The sequence below is a fragment of the Sylvia atricapilla genome, chromosome 2, assembly GCF_009819655.1.
Source record: "Sylvia atricapilla isolate bSylAtr1 chromosome 2, bSylAtr1.pri, whole genome shotgun sequence".
In the NCBI taxonomy this organism is placed as follows: Eukaryota; Metazoa; Chordata; class Aves; order Passeriformes; family Sylviidae; genus Sylvia; species Sylvia atricapilla.
This window is the reverse complement of record NC_089141.1, coordinates 109890117-109910455: the sequence shown is the minus strand read 5'-3', so window position 1 is coordinate 109910455 and position 20339 is coordinate 109890117. Positions and strand designations below refer to the sequence as shown.

General features: G+C 37.7%; 1 protein-coding gene across 1 annotated transcript in view; it reads left to right on the top strand.

Moving 5' to 3' along the window:
* The window catches only part of TRAPPC10 (trafficking protein particle complex subunit 10), a 38163-nt gene extending 18153 nt beyond the window's left edge, over window positions 1-20010 (top strand). Inside the window, exons 9-23 of the mRNA XM_066314097.1 lie at window positions 1442-1556; window positions 2091-2167; window positions 3983-4074; window positions 5203-5343; window positions 6170-6282; window positions 7316-7830; window positions 10194-10335; window positions 11576-11734; window positions 12410-12636; window positions 13466-13566; window positions 13911-14037; window positions 14772-14942; window positions 16340-16517; window positions 16914-17108; window positions 17933-20010. Of these exons, the coding sequence (XP_066170194.1) occupies window positions 1442-1556; window positions 2091-2167; window positions 3983-4074; window positions 5203-5343; window positions 6170-6282; window positions 7316-7830; window positions 10194-10335; window positions 11576-11734; window positions 12410-12636; window positions 13466-13566; window positions 13911-14037; window positions 14772-14942; window positions 16340-16517; window positions 16914-17108; window positions 17933-18171 (2592 nt within the window). The 3' untranslated portion in view covers window positions 18172-20010. The remainder of the gene's footprint in view (window positions 1-1441; window positions 1557-2090; window positions 2168-3982; window positions 4075-5202; window positions 5344-6169; window positions 6283-7315; window positions 7831-10193; window positions 10336-11575; window positions 11735-12409; window positions 12637-13465; window positions 13567-13910; window positions 14038-14771; window positions 14943-16339; window positions 16518-16913; window positions 17109-17932) is intronic.
* The last annotated feature ends 329 nt before the right edge of the window (window positions 20011-20339 follow it).

The window sequence follows — 20339 nt, the reverse complement described above, 5'->3', positions numbered from 1 at the left end:
ATATTTGCTTCATGTTAGTATAGCAGTAATAGACCTCTACCTTCATTGAAGGTGTTACCCTTGGTGGCTTGTGAAAGAGACAAATAATTTCCATTTTTTTCCATTACCAGCCTTTACCATAAATGTTCTGAAGTGACCTTTTCAGTTTGGTTAACCTGCTTCCCTAACTTTTCAAGTTCTACTTCCTCTGTTCCCATGAAAGAGGTGATGTTTGAGGTTGCTACTGCTTTCCACAGTTGGAAAACATTTTAGAAATACTCCAGAAACTACTGAAATAGTGTACTGTGGTATTTATGGATGTTTTTGAAGACCAGTGTCTTTGGAAGACTCACCCTTTTGTTTGCATGGCCTGTTAAATATTTGCTATTTATTTTAATCATAGTTTGCTCATGTTTTAGTAGACTTAATAATCCTCTAATTGAGCCTTTGAGGTCCTTGTTTTATTACAAAAGGTGAAATGAAGTTTCACCTTGAAGAGTTATTGCTAAAAAAAAAGAAAAAGAGGAGGGTGGAGATCAGAATAAAGGAAGCAAAGAATTGTTTTAAATGGCAATTGGGGCATCAGATTCTTCCCATGCTCCTTAGATGTTTCTATGGAAGATAAGTTCTAACTTGAGCTGGAAATGTTCTTCCCTTCCATCATTTTTCTAACACAAAAGGTAAAGGGAAGAATTTTAGGATAATGAGTAGCAGCAAAGTGGATCTGACTGACTGAAGAAATTTAGCAACTAGTGACAAAATTAAGTGGAGTTTAAAATAAATTTTTAAAAAAGGTTAATATCTATCCCCATTTTTTATGTTGTGGAGTAATGTGACAAGCTGTGAGCTTTATTCTTTTGTGAGCTTATCTTTATAGCTGATTGAGTTTTTTAAGTAAATTACCCAAATGGCCAATTGCTAAGAGCTTCTTTAAAACAATATTCTGGGTGTTGAGCCACCAGCTGCTGTCTAGAAGGGGTTTTATGGTAGTTAACTGTATTAACACTGTTAGCTGTGCTAATCTCTTTTTTCAGGAAGGTTTTCACCTGAATACAATACTTCAGGTGAATTTGCAAGCTGCCTAATGACTGTACTGCAGACTTGCCTGCTTTTCTTGATTATTCAGTTTTCAAAAATACGGACAGCTATTAGAAATAATCTTTGGCCGTAACTGCTGAACATGTCAAGCTTTGTGTTTCTGTTGAAAACCACAAGGATTTCCTCAGATTAGGTGGTGTGCATGTAGGGATCTGTGTGTGTAGGCACATGTTCCAATATATGAGTCAGTAACTTACATGCAATTTAATTCCTTAAGAAGTTACTTTATACTGTGATAATAATTAATTATGAGATCCTGTAAGCAGCACAAGATGAAAGCAGTGAAAATGGAATGATGTAATAGAACAAGAGTTTTATATTATTTTAAAGCCTATTGAAAGCAAGCATCTGCCTTCTCTTCTAGTTGAAATCTCTGGGTTACCTGTGTGGACTCGTGTCAGAGAAGGGCCCCAATTCAGAAGACCTTAACAGGACTGTGGATCTGTTAGCAGGGCTGGGAGCAGAACGCCCTGAAACAGGTACTGCCAGGAGTGGTGGAATCCCTTCCAAAAGCTGACATTATCTGAAAGGCATAGCATAGAAGTACATCAGTAATAAGAGTTTTCATAGCATAGAAGTACATCAGTAGTAAGAATTTTCAAGTATCCCTACATATAAACACACACACATTGATAGAACTTTTATCTCTTACAAGTTCTTTCAATGTCTATTCAGTATTTCAAATTACCAATGCATCTCTTTACTGTTGCAAGTATAAATTTTTCCATCAGTGCTTCACTTATCAGCATTTAGGTCAATGGTCTTGAACAGCACTGGATTTGAATTAAGTTCCTAATGCTCTCACACAAGTATTTAAAATAAAATTATTGGAAAAACAGATGGATTATCCTTGATTGTGTGCAAATAGATAAGCTGTACCTGGAGCTACAAAGTGATAGTTTTTAGCTTTCTCTCCACTTTCTGCTGGAGAAAAAGCAGGGATGGATTGTGGGGGAATACTTGTCTCAGAATGTGTTTGTAAGTGACACCTCTTGTCCTGCTTTTTTCCAAAGCCAATGCATCACAGAGCCCTTACAAGAAACTCAAAGAGGCCTTATCATCTGTAGAAGCTTTTGAAAAACACTACTTAGTAAGTACTGCATATTTTTATTAGTTTTTTGTGTTTACACTGTAGATTAAATAGGGCCAAAGTTTTCAAAGCTGAGAAGTTACACTGAGAACATAAATCTGTATTTCCATATTTTGGTATCAAAGGTTATTTCTTGCACACTGAGCACAAGGCTGATTTGTTTAACAGTTGGAACCCTGTAGGGGCCCCAGCTTTCAAATATTTGCATTAACTTTAACATTTACAGTTATGAGCTGGAGGTTATTATCTGTGGGTATGTATACTTTGATATTAAAAAAGTCAATGTCATGGCTGCCATCTTCTGCTGTCCCAAATTCAGAATTAACTGACTCTTTCCCAGAAGAATATTGATGTGTGAATTGAGCTTCCTTTTAAATGGTTTGGGCTTGCATTTTGCAATGAGCATTACATGACTAAAGTTGTACATTTGATATTTTTTTTTTATTTATAAACTGTGGGACATGTGTGGATAATGGGGTTGTACCTGGCATAGATTGATGCACAGTGAGGATTCTAATATTGTGCATCTTTATTTCCTGAGAACTCCCCTGCTGAGGAGCCATTGTAATGATTTCAGGTTTTTTGTTTTGCTGGGGTTTTTTCCAAATAAAAGATTGTCAAATAAAACAAAAAACTCTTGACTGTCACAAGAATGTGTTTGTTTTTTTTTTTTTTTTGAGGACTTGGTTTGACAGTTTTTGTTGGGTTGTTTTGTTTTTTCGCTTAAATAATTTTCCTTTAAAATTTCTCATATTTGCATGTGGCCAATAAAGTTTTCTGGAGAAAACTTGAGGGAAAATGGAATTTTTTTTTTTGAAACATGAAAACTATGTGATACTCAATTTTATGTTTCATCAAAATTAAAAATCTCAAAACATTTTGCCTGAAAATTAGGTTTCACTTTTGTTCTTCATTTATTTAGAGGGCTGGTTATGTAGCTGGATCAGAATTAAAATCTTAAGAGTGGCCAGCTTCTCTTACCTGTTCAGTTCCAACCTGCACCTGAAGATCTCTGCTAAACTCTGCAGTAATTTCCTAAATTTAAGGAACTAAGTGGGATCTGTAGTGTTTGCCAGAGGAATTGCCATTCATCTTTGTATTTATGACTACACTTCTATGCAAAGGAAATTCAGATGTCAGATACACTGTAAAACATGGTTTTCTTAGTAGTTATCATGTAAATATTACATTTTATGTATACCCATATTTAACCTTGTCCTGTATTCAGTGGACACAGAACACAGAATTAAACTTACAGACACACTTAGGATAATTTATTAGCATTTAAAAAAAATTCTCAGTTTGAAGACATTCTCCTTTTTCCTGTGACAATGTGATGTATTTTTTATATTTTTACATATCTGGCCAGAGATTATTATGGGCTTTGGAAAGCAGTTGGGTGGTTGAACACTGTGTGTGTTGTAACTGTTAATTTTGTGAGAAAGGTTTGCTGCTGTTATTAAAGCTTAGGGCAAGGGGAGGAAAGTGACACTTGGACATGGTGGCTGCATTGGAGATTAAAAATGAAGGATAAACTTCGATTTGGGAATGCAAGCAAAATTCCTTTAAGGCATTCTTTTGAAAATAATTATTCTGATTATAATTTACCATTCACAGATCTGGGATATGACCAGCTGCAGGAGGAGTGAAGGTGATCTGTTACAAACTGCTGTGTATTTTATGCTCAGGGCAAATCTGACTCACTCTGGGCATTTTGTTGCAGTAACTTAGTCACTGGCTTTGAGTTTGTATGAAATAACAATACAGCTGCCAAAAATACCTAAAGCTTAAAATGGTTTCTTTTCTTTTAAACAGGATCTGTCCCATGCCACCATTGAAATGTACACAAATATTGGAAGAATTCGCTCAGCTAAGCTTGTGGGAAAGGACTTGGCAGAGTTTTATATGTAAATGACTCTTTAAAATGTCTTAAATGCATTGCCTTTGAAAAGTTTGAATGTTTTCCCTGAGGAAGATATGCTGTATTTAAACAGGAGTTTTTAAAGTATTTTTTAAAATGTAAACAAAACCTATTTCAGAAAAAAAAAAAAAAAAAAAAAAAAGGAAACTAGCAATCTTGTTTATCAAGCCTTAATTCTCACCTCATGATTTTGCCTTTAACTGTCCCTTTTTCTTTAGCTTGGTCCTTTCTTCTTGTGGGGAGAAAAGGGTGGGAAAGATAACTGTAAACTTTAAAACAAGTCAGAAGCCTCCTTAGCAAGTAGGCTATAATAAATCCAATTGTTATCTTAACTACATATATGCACTGCATATATCTGAAAAAAAAAAAAAAAAAAAAGCCAGAAAACATGTCTTTGGAGACGTTTCATATTTGAGATTATCATTGCAAAGCGGTTGTTTCCCCTCCTGTGAAAAAGTCATTTTATTCCTGATTTCCAAATATATTTTTTGGTTTTATGCTGTTCAAATCCACTGAGAAAACCTCCTGCATTTTTCAGTGTCATTTTGTTTTTCTTATTTAGAATAGTTTGGGAGTCATAAGTGGGTTTTTTTGGAAAATATGTTGGGCCGTGCTTCCCACTGATATTCACTTAAGCAGTCTGAGCTCCACGTTGCAACAGATTCTCCTAAATTAACTTAGATTTTCACCAGAGGGAGTAATGTTAGGTTTAAAGACTGCCATGGAACTGCTGTGTGGTGATAAAATTTTCACTGAAGTGTTCTTCTTCTTTAAAATTTTTGACTAAGCAAATTTTTAGTTAATAGTCAGGAGCTTTAGGTGGCTTTTTTTCATTTCTGGGAGGTTCCTTCACCTCATTTGCTCTGACTTGGGATAGATCTGCATATGGAGCCTTTCATTGACATGAAATAATGACATTAATTGCAGTTCTACTTGCTTAACTGAATTGCAATAAAGGAAGACCCATATGTTGATCTGTTACGAGAAAATTAAAGATCATAATGGTTCACTGCAGTTTGTCCTCCCCCATCAGCACTTTGAGAAAATATGTAGAGAGTTTTCATGGCTGCAAAGATTCTTACATTGCTCTGTGCTCTTTTTTTCATTTTCTAAGGAGGAAGAAAGGCCCCCAGAAGGCAGAGATGTATCTGCAAGGAGCACTGAAAACTTACCTTGCTGAGGGCTGGGCACTGCTGGTCACACACACGAGGAAGCAGCTGGCTGAGTGTCAGAAGCAGCTGGGGCAGATAGAAAAGTATCCTCTAACAGTTGGGACAGGAGAAAATGAAGATTGGGATTATTTATCTGATTTATCTCTAAACTTGTATTTAACAACAGAGACTGCCAGATATTCTGAGTCTGAGCTGAGACAGATGAGTTATTTGATACCAGAGAGTGTATTTTGGGGGTTGTTCTGTTGTGCTGATTTTTTGTTGGTTCCTGTGCTTTTAGAACAAGACACACATTATACAGGTCCACTTCCTTTGCAAATTCTCACATCACTTCTAAACACTCCTAAATTTTTCTGCTTCAGTGGAAATGCACATAAGGAATCTAAGCCAGTAATACTGCATTCTTAGCTAAATATTCAAGTGATCATTTATATTCTCAGCACTTAAAATTTTAAAGAATGTCTTATCACTCAGTTATGGTAAGTGATGCTGTAACAGCTGGCAGATTCTCAGCCAGGTAAATTGGAATAAAATAGAATACTCAAGATTATTTAGTTCTGAATGTTGGCCAGTGTGATGCAAGACACTGTGTCTTTAACTTGCACACTGCGTGGACTTTAGTCAAATAACAAATTTTCTATGCTTATGAATCTTTTTAGATGAGGCAGGATTGCACTGGTTAATAATGTATTATATTTTTAGTAGGTCTGCTACAGAAGTACTGAGATTCTGCAATACTCAGATGATGGTAAATCTTCCATTGTTTCTTTTCTAGTGGAAAAGTGCAGTGATGATAACACCATGTCTTTTCTCTAAAGGTCAGAAAAGCAGGACTTGAATGTCTTGTTTTCAGTCAGATGTCTAAAAATTGTTGTGGGTTTCTACCTCCTGTTTCCTTAACTTCATTAGTTATCTCCAAACAAGCAGCCTTTTAGCTGGTGATAATCACTTAACAGAAGAGGAACGCAAAAAGTTTTGCCAAGAAATCCTGGATTTTACCAATCAGCAAGCAGAGAACCAAGGTAAGTCTGGGTCTTAAAACTTCAGTTACTCCAATCTGGTTGTTCCCACAAGGTAGATGTGGAGGCTTTTTCTGATTGAGTTCATTATTTTGTGTATAATTTCTAAACTTGTGTTTGCCAAAACATTTATAAATCTACGCTAATTAAGAACAGTTAAGAGATGAAAGGGTAATTAACATTTTCCTCCTGAATACCGCAAAGTCTTTGTTTTCCTTCAGTTGTTTCCCTGCTTTAACAGCCCATAATTTATTGTGTGTTGGGTTTTTTCAATTCCTAACCTAGCTTTGTCTCTCACTGCTGGCATGTAAGTGGCAGCTCTGTGATGGTACATCCTGGATTTTGATGTTAGATCTGTGCCCATCCACTTGCAGCTTATGTTTTTGTCCATCCCATTTGCTCTCTTTATTCTTCAATATGTTACATACTGCTTCAGTCATGTCTTCTTGTCAGATATTAATCACAGTTCAAATTCATATGGAATACTTCCTGTAGATTTGAAGACTGCTTATTTTTATGCAGAATTTTTTTTCTTAATGATTAGATGTATCATGAGTAATATGTTACTTTAGACCTGATTGTTAATTAATTTTAGGTGCTGCCTTAGGGTTGTTTTTGAAATGTAGAAAAGAGAATGAAAGCTCCTTGCACAGCAGAGCTGCTGGCTCAAGGCACCAGCCTGATTATTAGTTTCTTAAACTTGTACAAGCTCTGGGAATTTCATCATATAATGCTACTGTGTTCTATAGTAGTGAAATGCTCAACTTCTGCTTGGGCAACCTCTCTTAATTCAGTTGTTTTTAATAGCCTGGAAATGGAAATTGTAGTCTAAGTTACTGTTGGAAAACAAATCTCAGCATCTTTTAACTCTCATGCAGGATAAAAAAATTGGTAAGCATTGATTTGTTGTGAAACAATTTGTTGTTGAAAAGTTGTTGATCCATTTATTTCTGGGAATTGAATTTTTAAGAGAAAAATTTTGCTCATCTCCATTAGCACTGGAGAATAATGAAATCCCTATTTTTCATCTTTCCAGGTCAAAAGGTTATATTGCCTATGCACTCCTTTGCCCAGCTGAAAACTCTGCATTTTGACCCTCCAAATGCTGTTGTCCACGTGGGTGGGAAGTTGTCCATCGAGTTGACTTTGCTGAGCCAAATGCCCATCCCTGTCCAGGTGGACCAGGTCGCCATCCACGTCCACTTCAGCATCGAGAAGAACAGCTACAGGAAAACAGCCGAGTGGCTCACCAAGCACAAAACTTCCAACGGTGTCATCACCTTCCCCAGTGAAATTGCAGGCTTGCCTTTGTCCAGAAACAGCCTTCCAGCCCTGGAGCTGTCTGAGATGTACGAGAGGAGCCCCTCAGACAACTCCCTGAACACGGCGGGAATCATCTGCAAGAACGCGCACATGCTGCTGCGCAGGCAGGAGAGCAGCAGCTCCCTGGACGTGCCCTCGGGGGTCACTTTGGAAGATGGGGCTCACGTCTTGAAGTGCAACAACTTGACTCTGGAGCCAGGGGACAATAAAATCACATTCAACATTCAGGTATGTTTCTGGAGCAGGGTGATGGTAGCGCTCATGACAGAGAAGCCAGAAATGCTGGCTGAGCAAGAGCGTTGTGCTGGTGAGTGATGCCTGTCCTGTTGCACTTGGATCATCCATTCCCCTTGCAGCTTTTTGGTGCTCTGTGCCATCATTGAAAGGATGCCATTGTGTTTTCAGCCTTCCTAAACTTAGTTTAAACATTTCGACTATTGCTGCCAAAACTTAAATTGATAAATTCATATGCAATATAACATATTGCTCATGAAGGCTGCCTGAGCTGTTGAGGTCATTCAGAATAACATCTAAAAGCTTTGATGTGAATTCTTTTTCTAGCCCTTCAGTCAATGATTGTGTGGTTAAATTTGGTTGACAGCCTTTTCTTCTCTGTAGAGGGTGGTGGAATAATTTTTCACTTGGGGGATGTAGTAAACCTTCCTGCAAGAAGTACAGATCAGCTGCAAGTATTTAAATTTAGAAGATGTTAGAATTAAGATTGTTCCCATTAGTCATCATCTAACTAACTTACTGTTTATCATCCGTGGAATGGCAATACAGGCATTTGAACTACCTACTGACCTGATTTCTGAGGTTCCTCTTCCTTTCACAGGACTGCACAGGTTAAGAGGATTTGGACTAGAGGCCTTGGTGGCTGGAAATGCTATATTCTGTAAAATGAATTCACATGTATGTAACACTGGATTTCAAATGAAGGAGCATTACTAGAAGAAAGCTGTTAGGGACTGCACTGAGCTGGAATTTGGGGTTAGTGGAATCAGGATGCAATTGGAAACACCAGGAGAAGAGATGGATGAAAAGCTAAATAGAGCTGTGCTTTGAATTTGCCTGAGTCTGCTGTGAATCTGGTGGTCACTGGATGATGGACAGCTTTACTTTTATACCTTTGCTATTTTCCCAACCTTCCTTTCAAGAAAAGAACTTTTCATGGGAAGACTGCTCAGTGAGAATCCCACAATATAATTGTTTAAGGCATGATTACCTGTCCTTAAAGGGAAAATCTGAGCACATTATAATATTAACAGTGTATTATTAGATATTAGATAATTATTAGATATTATATATTATTAGATAAAAAAAGAAAGTTTCTCTAGATTTGAGCCGCAGTATTTACAAAATATTTACTAAAAATCCATTATCATTGTAGTAATACACTGTGTCACTTCTACTGCATTACACAGCTGGCCAGAGGATAGAAACTGCTGGCAGCTTGTTTTCTGAATTTTCTTTAAAGTAATGCTTAATTGCACCACTTCTGCAGGAAGAGGAATGACTGTGCTTCTATGACCCAGAGGGAGTTTGATCCTTACTGTAGACCTTACACTGAGGATTAGCATTATTTATGCTGACAGCAACCTTCCAATTTTTTCCAACCCTTAAATGTGATCAGAAAGCATTGTCTAAATTCTTTAGACCAATATTCTTATCCCATGTTAAGATTTAAAATATGTGTATGTTATGTATTACTTTACTCATGTTTTTCTGGTTTTTAGGGCTAAAATGTAGTGACTTTAATGTCAGAATGCATACTACTGAATTTCAGTCTGGGTTTGCTATATAAATAACTGCATGACGTTTGACTGTTGAGCTGGTACAGCTTTTCTCCATAAATTGTAGACTGACTTGATTATACCCAGCATTGGTGTTTATGCACTTACACTTGCAAAGTGGCACATGAAAAAAAGAAAACACTTCCCATTCCATAGCAGTCCCTAAGAGCAAACAGAATCAAGAATAAATAACAAGGTGTTACAGATCCGCTTCTGTTTTTAATTTTATCAAGAAACATCCAGAATCCCATTACTCAGGGTAGGGGAAGAGTTGGAAATTAAATATTTATGTGCTACTTTCTTGTAAACATTGACTCAGGGTGTGTGATAATGAGTGTGTGAAATCAATAGTTGGAGCTGGAAGCTGTGCCTTATATAAATGCTGGTAGGATTTTATTATTGTTTTCATGAATTAGCCAAATAAGCACAGGTATTGTTTAGGTATTTAATAATGTTTTTTCATGGATGTTGCACTTTAGGGGGGAACCAACCAACAAACAAGGCAAAGTAACAAATTGACAGCATAGCTACTGCATTAGTTACCCTGATTATTAGTACTTGTTAATTATGATGTTTTCTCTTGAATCAGATAGCGCTCTAGACCTTCTTAGTGGGGCAAAAGGTGCTCCTTTGTGCAAATCTTGTAATTGACTCAGAAAACTGAGTTTTCTGAAATCTGCAGTTTTAATTTAGAAACCCAAAATACCTAATAAAAATGAGATGGAAACATGCTGTTCTTTAGTATCGGGCTTGTTCCAGAAGTATTTTCTTAAACCATTCAAATGTTTTTCTTCCAAGGCCAAAGAACCTGGGACATACACACTCAGGCAGCTGTGCACTTCAGTGGGAAAGGTGCAGTTTGTCCTTCTGCACATCTACCCCATCGTGCAGTACGATGTGTACTCCCAGGAGCCCCAGCTCAAAGTGGAGCCCATGACTGGTAGGTGCAGTGGCTGTGCTGAAGCTGCTTTGATGATTCTTCTCCTGCTCCTGTGGGACTAGAGAAAGTGTTTCATGGCTTCAGTACTACTCAGTATGCCTTACTCTGCATTGTGGGTCTTAAATGCAACATTACTTTTCAAATTATCCATCATAATGTCCTGCCAGTGATGGCTGGTTTTGAGCAACTGATTCCAGTGCTTGGCTCTGGACACTTTTGACCACTGATTTGAACTTGTAGTGTCACTGAAATATCAGGTGTGATTTGAGCTGCCACACTGATTAGAAGTGAATGTTTGCATTTGTATTTGACTGAGCTCCTTATTGGTTGGGATCACAGGATCAATTAGGCTGGAACAGACCTCTGGGATCTAGTCCAGCCTATGGCCAAACACCACCTTGTCACCCAGACATGGCACTGAGTGCCACATCCAGTCTTCCCTTCAAACATCTCCAGGGGCAGTGACCACCTCCCTGGCAGCCTCTTCCAATGTGTATTTTCCCATCCTGAGAAGAAATTCCTCCTAACTTAATGCTAGAGTCCCTTTGATATTTACAAGAAATAAGTAAGAGATGGGATTCTCTACTAGGGAGGATAATATGAACTTATTAAAAATGAAAACTGAATGCACCCATTGGTTTCAGGGACAGCTGAACACTAGTTGTTGTAGTGTTTATTTGAGTGTATTAATGGAAGTTAATAGTGATTTGTTTTCAGGCTATTGAGTGTGGCAGCTGAGGAGTTAGTATGAATTTTGTGCTGGCATTCCAGGTTGCGGTGTGTGGCAAAGGAAGGACAGACATATTGAGCATAAATCAAATTAGGAACCCCTATGAAACTGATAGCTGTGATTCTGTGTGCACACTGCCATTCTTGTTGTGCTGATCATGTAAATACAGCACGTGGGTATGACTGGAATGACAGGTGTGAAAATACAGAGCTGTCTGCAACCTGGAGAGCTTTAAAAGCTTAGCTAATTCTTTGTGGTTATTGTATTTCACTGGAATCTATGCTAGAGAGACAGCTCATCTAAGCCATCCAAGATGCAGTGGGTTGGGGCTCCGAGGTTGAAACAAGTGGCTTCCCCACAAGTTGTATCTGAGCTGGGTTTAATGTGTCCCCTAACACCAAAACCCCACACTTGTAAGTTACCCCAGTGTGTGACCAACTGTCTGCTAACAAGCTTTGGTGCATTGTAACCACGTGATGCAATCTGAACAATCCCTGCTCTGTCCTTCAGAAAGCCTTTTGGCTGGCATTCCCCAGAAGGTGAAGTTCACAGTGACCACTGGTCACTACACCATGAAGAGTGGGGACACTCTGCAGCTCAGCAATGCGGATGCCATGCCCATCCTGTACCACCCTGAGAGCAAGGCTGTCATCTACTCCAACACCAGGGGTAAGCCAGCAACTGAAAATTCATGATCTTTAAAAGGCTGGCAAGTTCAGTCATCCTCAAGCGACCTGTACTTACAGTATTAAGAACACTGACACTGTTTGTCAATAGTCATTATTAAGAACGATTTTATTAAGAACAATTAACAACTGAGTACTTCAGTGCAAGGAAGGTCTTAAATTTTCACCCTCAAAGGAGCAGTATGAACTTTGACAAACATAGCTAGGCAATTTTACTTCCACTGATGAAATCCAGAAGGCATGGGAGACTGCTGCATGTGTGTGTGTCCAAGGTTGCTTAAAGTGAAATTATGAGACTTAACAAGGTGCTTTCACTTTGTAAAAACTTGAATAAGTGTCATGTGATGGGCTAAAGTAGCTCTTTAGTTGGTTTGAAGTTTGTCAAATTGCCCTCTCAGTTCTTTCCTGGACATTAGAAGGAGCCTTTTATTACATGGAATGTGGTGGTTACCTTCCTGCAGTTAAAAAAGGATAGAGCATTCATTACTCCTGTGAAGTTAAATATTTAACATGTGCAGATTATAGCTGATTTGAAGAGATTACAGTGGAGTTTTTTAACATTGTTTCTCATTGCTGTTTTTGCAAACATTGCTGAGAAGTGGTTATGGCACCACATATTTTTCTATGATTTGATTTTTTCCCTATTCTACATCTATAGAAAAGATCTCAGAGTCATCATTAAGGATTCAGTCTTCTGAGAAGATCACAAGCATCAGCTTGCCAGTGGCTCCTGCCTATCATGTGATTGAATTTGAACTAGAAGTCATGTATTTGCCATCAGCCACGGAATCTGCAGAGAAGGAAAATACTACAAATAAAGAAAACCACAGAAAAAACAAAGAGAAGCAGAAACAGGACAACAGCATGGCTACTGTTGACCAAAAAGTAAGATGTAGCTTGACTTTTTTATTATGAAATGTGTTTAATCACAGGGGTAAACATTCCACAAAATAGAAGTACTGGTGAGGAGGATCTTGCTTGTTTGGAACTTACTTTCCTTCAAAAGATACACGCAAAAATCATACTGAATGTTAAAATGTAAAGAAGTTGTAAATATAAGCAGAAATACACACTGTGTTTAATAAATTGTCAACTGTTCCCTTGGCTAAAACACTAACTTTTAGTGTTTCAACACAGTTTATAAAGCATGGAGGGTACCTGTGTCTTTGTAAAAGGTAGCATGGTGGTCTTTTAATTCCAGCCTCTGATTCATGGGAAAGATGAAGTCAAGTGTGCTGCCTCAAATTAAAACAAATATACATTAAATGCATTTTTTTAAATATTTTGAGCTTGTATTTAATATATTAAATTATTATAAAGACATTTAAATAATAGATCTTGTAGCAGTTTATTTGATATTGATCTTTACCAGGATTTTGTACTAAGATGCATTTGGGTCCTTTTATCTTTTCTTTCTTCTGTTCCCCTTCCTTTATTTATAGTCTTCAGAACTGTCAGTTCTTACAGGAAATGTCAGTTCTTACAGGAAAAGCTGCTTTGAGATTTCATATCCCACTCACAAACAAAAACCTCTATTTTTTTCAGATTAGTTTTTACATACTGATTTTTTTTTTTAATTTTTATTTCTTCCCCTCCTGGATGCATTAGTTATCGACATTTGATGAGAAAGGTTTCACTTAGAAAGGAGAAAAAAAGCAAAATCATGGTTCCAAAGACCACTGCAAATAAGAATTGTGTTCCCTTTTTCCTTTAGGTGACCATTGATTGTCCTTGGTCGATTTATTCCACTATTATTGCATTAACATTCTGCATCCCCTTTAATGCCAAGCATTCCTTGTTGTCAGCTGGAAAACGGTAATGTACTCATTATTTATTTACTGTTTTTTTCATCTTACAAAGCATGGAGCTGGGGTTTCATAACTCATATTTATAGCAGCTTTTTTTTTTTAACATATAAGTTGAGCTTTTACCGTCCTCCCCCTGGAAGCTTGTGCATTTCCTCTTGTGTTCTTTCATGACAACAAATGTGTGGTTTTGGAAATAAGACCACAGGATGAACCCAGTTGTCCTGTTTCTATATGGTTTGTTGGTTTTTGTTTAATATGTAAGAGGGTGTTTTACAGCCTTGTGTTACGGACATGGACTCTTCCATTGTAACTCTTCAGTTTTCATTGAAAAAACTGTGTCTCATTTTTCAGGAAGTATGTGCAAGTCTGCGTACAGAATTTGTCAGAACTCTGTTTCCAGCTTTCAGACTACAGCCTAAAAAATTCTGCTGAGTGTACAGATTTGCAGCTGGTGCCTCTCAACCCTGCATCTCAACAGGTAAAATGCACTTGCTGGTTTATTCAATTTATTCATCTTACGGTTGCAGTTTGTCATTGGGTTTTGGGGGAAAAAAAATCAGATATAGTTTTCCAGTTAAATACAAATACAGCTAAATCCAGTTTATACAAATACAAATACAGTTAAATACAGCTGTAATCCAGTTCACTTGCATAACAGTTTCTCACCATAGAATCATAGAATGGTTTGGGTTGGAAGAGGATTTGAAGATGATCAAGTTCTAATGCCCAGGGCAGAGACACCTTCCACTGTTCCTGGCTGCTCAGATCCCCATCCAATCTGGCCTTGGACACTTCCAGGATGGGGCAACCACAAGCTCCCTGGGCAACCCTGAAGTTTCTTTCAGCTTTTTCTGAACATATTAAATTGTTCAGCCTTGGTGCCTAGAAAAACTCTATCAGAATATACTAATAATTTTATTAAATTTGACTTTTGATTAAAATATTTTCAAAAATGAAATTGAACTTCCCTTCTCTGAATGTGAAGTGTTTCCTTTTGAAACATTTGATTCTGACACTGAAATGGATCCTTCCTTTTAAAAAGATGTGTGTTGTGAAAAAGATTCACTGGTAGTCATTTTGTTGCATATTTCCCTAAGGATTTATTGAGTTTTTTTCTATAAATGTCAGAACAGACAGACATATTACATGTGTGCATTTCCCCTTCTTTCCCAGAGGAAGGAAGCAGCTAACACTCTAAACTTTCTCTTTCAGGTTGTGTACAGTAAGCAATCAATATTCTTTGTATGGGAATTGAAGTGGACAAAAGAGCTTCCTCTCTCCTTGCAGTGCCTGTTTTCAGTCAGCTTTTGTCCAGCTACCTCTGAAGAACAGTCTCTTACCTTGAAGCCGTTCACTTACCAATTCCAAGTGGAAAATTTTTTTGTAAGTACTCTTTTAAGTGTAGGGTAGCATTTCTTAACTGAATATGGTTTCCTAACAAGTGAAAAGGGAAAATCAAGAAATATGTCAGAAAAATTCTGTTTATATCATGAGGTTGATACCTACTTAGAGTCATTGGAAAGTCAGTTTGTGAGTGACAGAACTGCAATCTGATGTGATGTAGTGGGATCTTATCCTTGCCACAGAAATGTGCTGAGGGTCATAACACTTGTGCTGAATCTTGTTCCATTTTTTTTTACTGTTTTCACCTTCCTGGGTTGGTGCCATGGAGATTGTCTGCAGCTTGACTGAACTGCTTGTTCCCTGCTGGCTTAAGATTGTGTTCTCCAAAGCAAATTGCAATTTCCAGAATATCTTTGCTATTGAAAGCATCTGAGTAGTTTTTTGCAGAGCTTGAGATGAGCTCCTCTAATGAAATATTTAAGGTTTTCTAGACCATTATCTGAAATGTTTCTTCTTCCCCATTATGGACAAACTTTTTATTCCTTTGATCAGTTAGGAGGCTCATAAGGCTAGGTAGAATTCCTTTAATAGAAAGTTTTATCAACATAATGTAATCTCATCTCTAAACTCAGTGTTATCCTTTGTGATGCGTGGGTAGAAAACAGCATCATGAGAAGACTCTTGTTTTTTAAATCCTTTTATCTGTTTTCAGTGTTTTCTACCAGCTTGTTGCAAACTGGCATTGAGGAACATTTCAGGTGTTTGTTTGCCTACTGGCATGTAACAAGCATTTTTGGCACCTCTATCAGCATCTTTCTGGAGTTTTTAAAGACAACTACCTGTGTGAAACAATGGGAGTTTTCTGGTAGAAATCTAAATTTGTAGGAATTAAAAATTCAGGTTTTTGATGCAGGCACTGTTATTCCAGAGACTATGACAGGAAGAGGGATGAAGTAGTTCTGTATTACTCAGAACTGAGTGATGTGCCTGTAAAGGGAAGAGCTAAGAAACTGATAAAAATTGTTTAAATAGTAAGATTGGTGTCCATTTAGAAGCATTAAAAGGCTGTGTTAAAGTACAGAAGTGAAGGGGAAAAAAATCATATTTTCACTGCTGGTATCAAAAATAGATGGAATCAAATTTGATTTGACCTAGTGGAAGATGTCCCCGCCCCTGGCAGATGGGTTGGAACCAGATGATCTTTGAGATCCCTACTTTGCACAGCATTCCAGGATTCCATGTTCTGTCATTTTCTTAAACTGAGCAAGATAATGAAGATAATGAACATTACTTATTAAGTGATTCTTGAATAAAGAATTTTTAATGGGATGTGTCTGTTACGTAAAGTTAGTACTGTACCCATTGTCCAGTTCAACTTAAAGACAAATAAAACACCCCTTTTTCCCTTGATAACAGCACTGTTTTCTTCCTGACAGACATTGTACCATGTGAAAACTGAAATCTTCCCACCCTTGGATGCAGAGTACTGTAAAACAGGCTCACTCTGCTCCTTAGAGGTGTCCATCACCCGGCTTGTTGAGCTCTCTGAGGTTGACAGAGATGAAGCATTGACAGAATCAGATGGATATTGCACAACAAAACTTATGTATGAAGGTAAGAGTATTTTTCTTAAGCATTTTGATAAATTTCCCCCTAACTTTTTCTTGACAGTGACATCTGCCAGACTTGCTATGGCATAAATTCCTTTATTGTGGGTACAGCTGCTTAGTAAAGCAGTTTTCATTTTGCTAGACCAGGAATATTTTTTTTCCTCATTAATCTGCCTTCCAGTGGAATAGAAACGTTCTTCAGGCTGGATGGATACATGCTTGAGGCCCAACTATGGTCCTTTCTTTGTAGGGCTGTTTTCTTACCTTTTCTACACACATAAAAGCTGTCGGGGCTTTGAGATGTTACTAAAATGTGGATTTTCAAACTGCTCTAAAACTGTGTGAAGGTTCTCCATTTTTCACAGAAGATCTTTACAGTGTTTTCTCTTTATTCTTGCAGTTGTTGACAACAGTAGTAACTGGGCAGTCTGTGGAAAAAGCTCTGGAGTAATTTCTATGCCTGTAGCACCTCGAGCCACTCACAAAGTCCACATGGAAGTGATGCCGCTGTTTGCCGGCCATCTGCCTTTCCCTGATGTCAGATTGTTTAAATACCTCCCTCACCACTCTGCTCACTCCATGCAGCTTGATGCTGGTAAGGCTGTTTTGACCATGTGGCTATGTACAGAAATTACTCTGCTTTTCCTGTGTTCCTGTGTAAAGAGAAAAGCAAAGCAAGAAATACACTGACAAAATGTGGACTTGGTCATATATGGACCAGGTACTCACAGGTGTCTTTGCTACATTCACTCACAGTCCTAAACTGAAACTTGCTCTAATGGGAGCTTTGAATTTGGGTTGCCACCTAAATATCTGAGGAGGAATAATAAATGCGTTGTTCTCTTACATTTCCCTTAAAGATTAGTATACAAATAAGTTGTCACTGGATTTATAATGTATATATTAAAAGTGAAATAATGTAGCAGTGAAAACTGCTGGATAACCCTCTAATCCTGCAGTTCCATTTTCTCTAAATTGTGTGTGTCTTCATTTGCTTTGAAATTTTTTCCCAGTTTTCAAGGGATTGAATGTGAAATAAAAGAACTGCTGAAAATTTTGGGCATTGGATTAGATGCAGAGTTTAAATTACCATGGCCATGTAGAGTATTTATCTATACTGATGAGTAGTCCCAGGGCTGCAGTGAGAATTCACTCATAGAAGCAACATAGCTTTTGTCAATGGAGCTGCTGGTGTGCATCCTTCTAGCTTGTGACAGATGTGAGGTCATGCTATTGAAGTTTTCCTTTGAAACCAGGATAATTCACTCTGTTACATCTGGTGCTGGCCAAAAGTGCGCACTCAGCAGAGATGATCAATAACTGTGAACATGTGTTAAGCTGACTGTCAGAGCTCTGAAATGACCTTCTAGAGTTAATTGGTAGAATAAAACTCTGTATTTTTTTGTTGTTTTCCAACAGATAGCTGGATTGAAAACGACAACCTGTCTGTGGACAAGAATGTGGATGAGCAGACTGACAGCAGCAGCATCAGGAGCAGAGGGAGCCTGCATTCCACAGCCAGCGGGGAGCACAAGGGTCTGCCCATGCCCCGGCTCCAGCCCTTCTCCCCGGGCCAGGTCTTCAACAGCAGCACTGGGATGCAAATCCTTGTCATTCCCAGCAAGGACGACCACGTTCTGGAGGTCAATGTCACGTGACAGCTCGGAGTGGAGACCAGGAACCCGTTAGGAACTGGATCTGAAAGCACTTTATGGGATAATGACCTGCTCAGTCTTCAGTTGCAACATTAACTCCAAGGAGAGCCGTGGCACTCGGCGTGTACTGGCCATGGAAGCACCAGACAATTGTATCAATTTCAATGTACAGTGAGGCTTGTGTCAGCTAGTTTATATTGCCACTTTAGTATGTTTTGTGTCAGCTATTGGGTTTTCTCCCTGCAGTCACATCCCTGCATCACAACAACCAACACAGGGCAACAAAAAGCAAAAAAATCCAAATCTTTGGACCACTTCTTTATTTTTTGTCTGGCAGCTGAGAGATTTGTTTCATGCTTCCTACATATTTTAGAATGTAGACTTGGATGACATAATTATCCAAATCTTGAATTTTTATGTAATCATTTACAGGCTTTTCCACACGTGCCAGAAACATAACAGAGCATACAACAACACATTCACTGGTGTAACAGTTGCTTTTCTGGTTTGGTTTTAGTTTGTTTGTTTGTTTGATCATTGTTAATTCCTGCCATTGCAATTTTATATTAAACTTCCATCATTTGCATACTTAGATGCATGGAAGAGCTACTGCTATAAACAATCTTAACTGAACAAAATTCCTTAATTTTCTGAGGCTTTCTCCTTCACAGAGTAGACACTGTGATGTCACATATAATATGATTTTTTTGTTTTGTTTTTTGGGGGTGGGCTTTGGGTTATCCTCTTGCATATTTCTTACCAAAGAAAGATATTGATAGAATTTAATAATAAATTATTTGGCTTATTGAGTTCCCAGATTAATTTCTTTTATTACCATTTCCAAGTGGCTTGGTTTGCTGCCCCAATTTTTAAATTGGGGCAAAAATTTCAGTATGATGTGATACTTGAACACTCAACCTTTCATCATAAAGGCTTAGTGTAATTATTACTGATTAGAGGCCAGACTTGTGCATTCATGATGAAAGAAGGAGGTTGGTTTGATACAGGAAAGCTTGCAGATGTAGAATAATCGTGAAGCAAAGTTAAAAACATGTAACTTAAAGAATTTCATTATTTATATCTGAAATGTAAATACAAAAAATGTAAAAAAAAAAAAAAGTGTAATTTTTGTGAATGTTGCAAATTCACCTGTGACTGGAAAAATTACAACTTCTTCTGATGTCCTGCTTCTGATATTGAAACTTGTGCATTTAATGTGAGAATGACCTTTTCTACTTGCAGATCTATAATGGTGCGTTGTCAACAGACTCCACAGAGGAAACAGTCCCACGTCAAATGCTTGTCAGCAAAACTAAAGTGAGGAGCTGCTCATTAGACAAATTCATTGTTTTTATTTTTTTTTTCTTCTGCTGAACTACAAAGGGGAAATAAAAAACAAACCCTCTTTCCAAAAAGAATCGCAAATAAGTTGAAAAATTAATAGGCACCCTGCACTGGTCTAAACATTTTACTTTAATTTTATTTTTTATTTAAAAATTCTAAATAGCTGTATAAAGTAGACCTGCTAGCTGAAAATGTTCTTATTATGCATCTTCTTTCTGTGAAGGAATGCCCTTTCTCTGTGGAAATCATACAATTTTATTTTGGATAAAACCCAAAGCATCATTTAGTGCGAATGACTGCTGGGATTCTTTGACTGGAAAAGGTAACAAGTTAGTGACTTTGACACTGCAGGTATTATTAATTCCATTTTCATGGTTTGCTATTAAATCATTTTTCACATTGTTCTGTAAGATACTGTTAGATTAAACACATTGTACTAAGATTGTTTAATGAAATTGTAAGCGTTACAGTTCTAAATATACATGTTTTAAAAAGAAATCTACTTCTCCACTGCTGTGAGTTCTCTTTGGTCTGGAGGAGTGATTGTTTCATCTGTTTTAACCAAAGCTGCTTCTGTCTGCAGAAATCAGATTTGTTACCTGGTGTGCAATTACGCACTTGAGGGAGACATTGATGATTTATTTCAGTGTTGCAGAAGCCTGGAAGCTCCAGAGTATTCCACAAATCCAGCACAGCCCTCCAGACTTTTCCTGCTGTTATTTATACACAGAAATTCAGTGTTGGCAATGTCCCAGGTACAGACCCTCTATTACGAATGGCTAATAATTTCCACACAAGTTGTGTAATCCCAGCTGATTCCTGTGCAT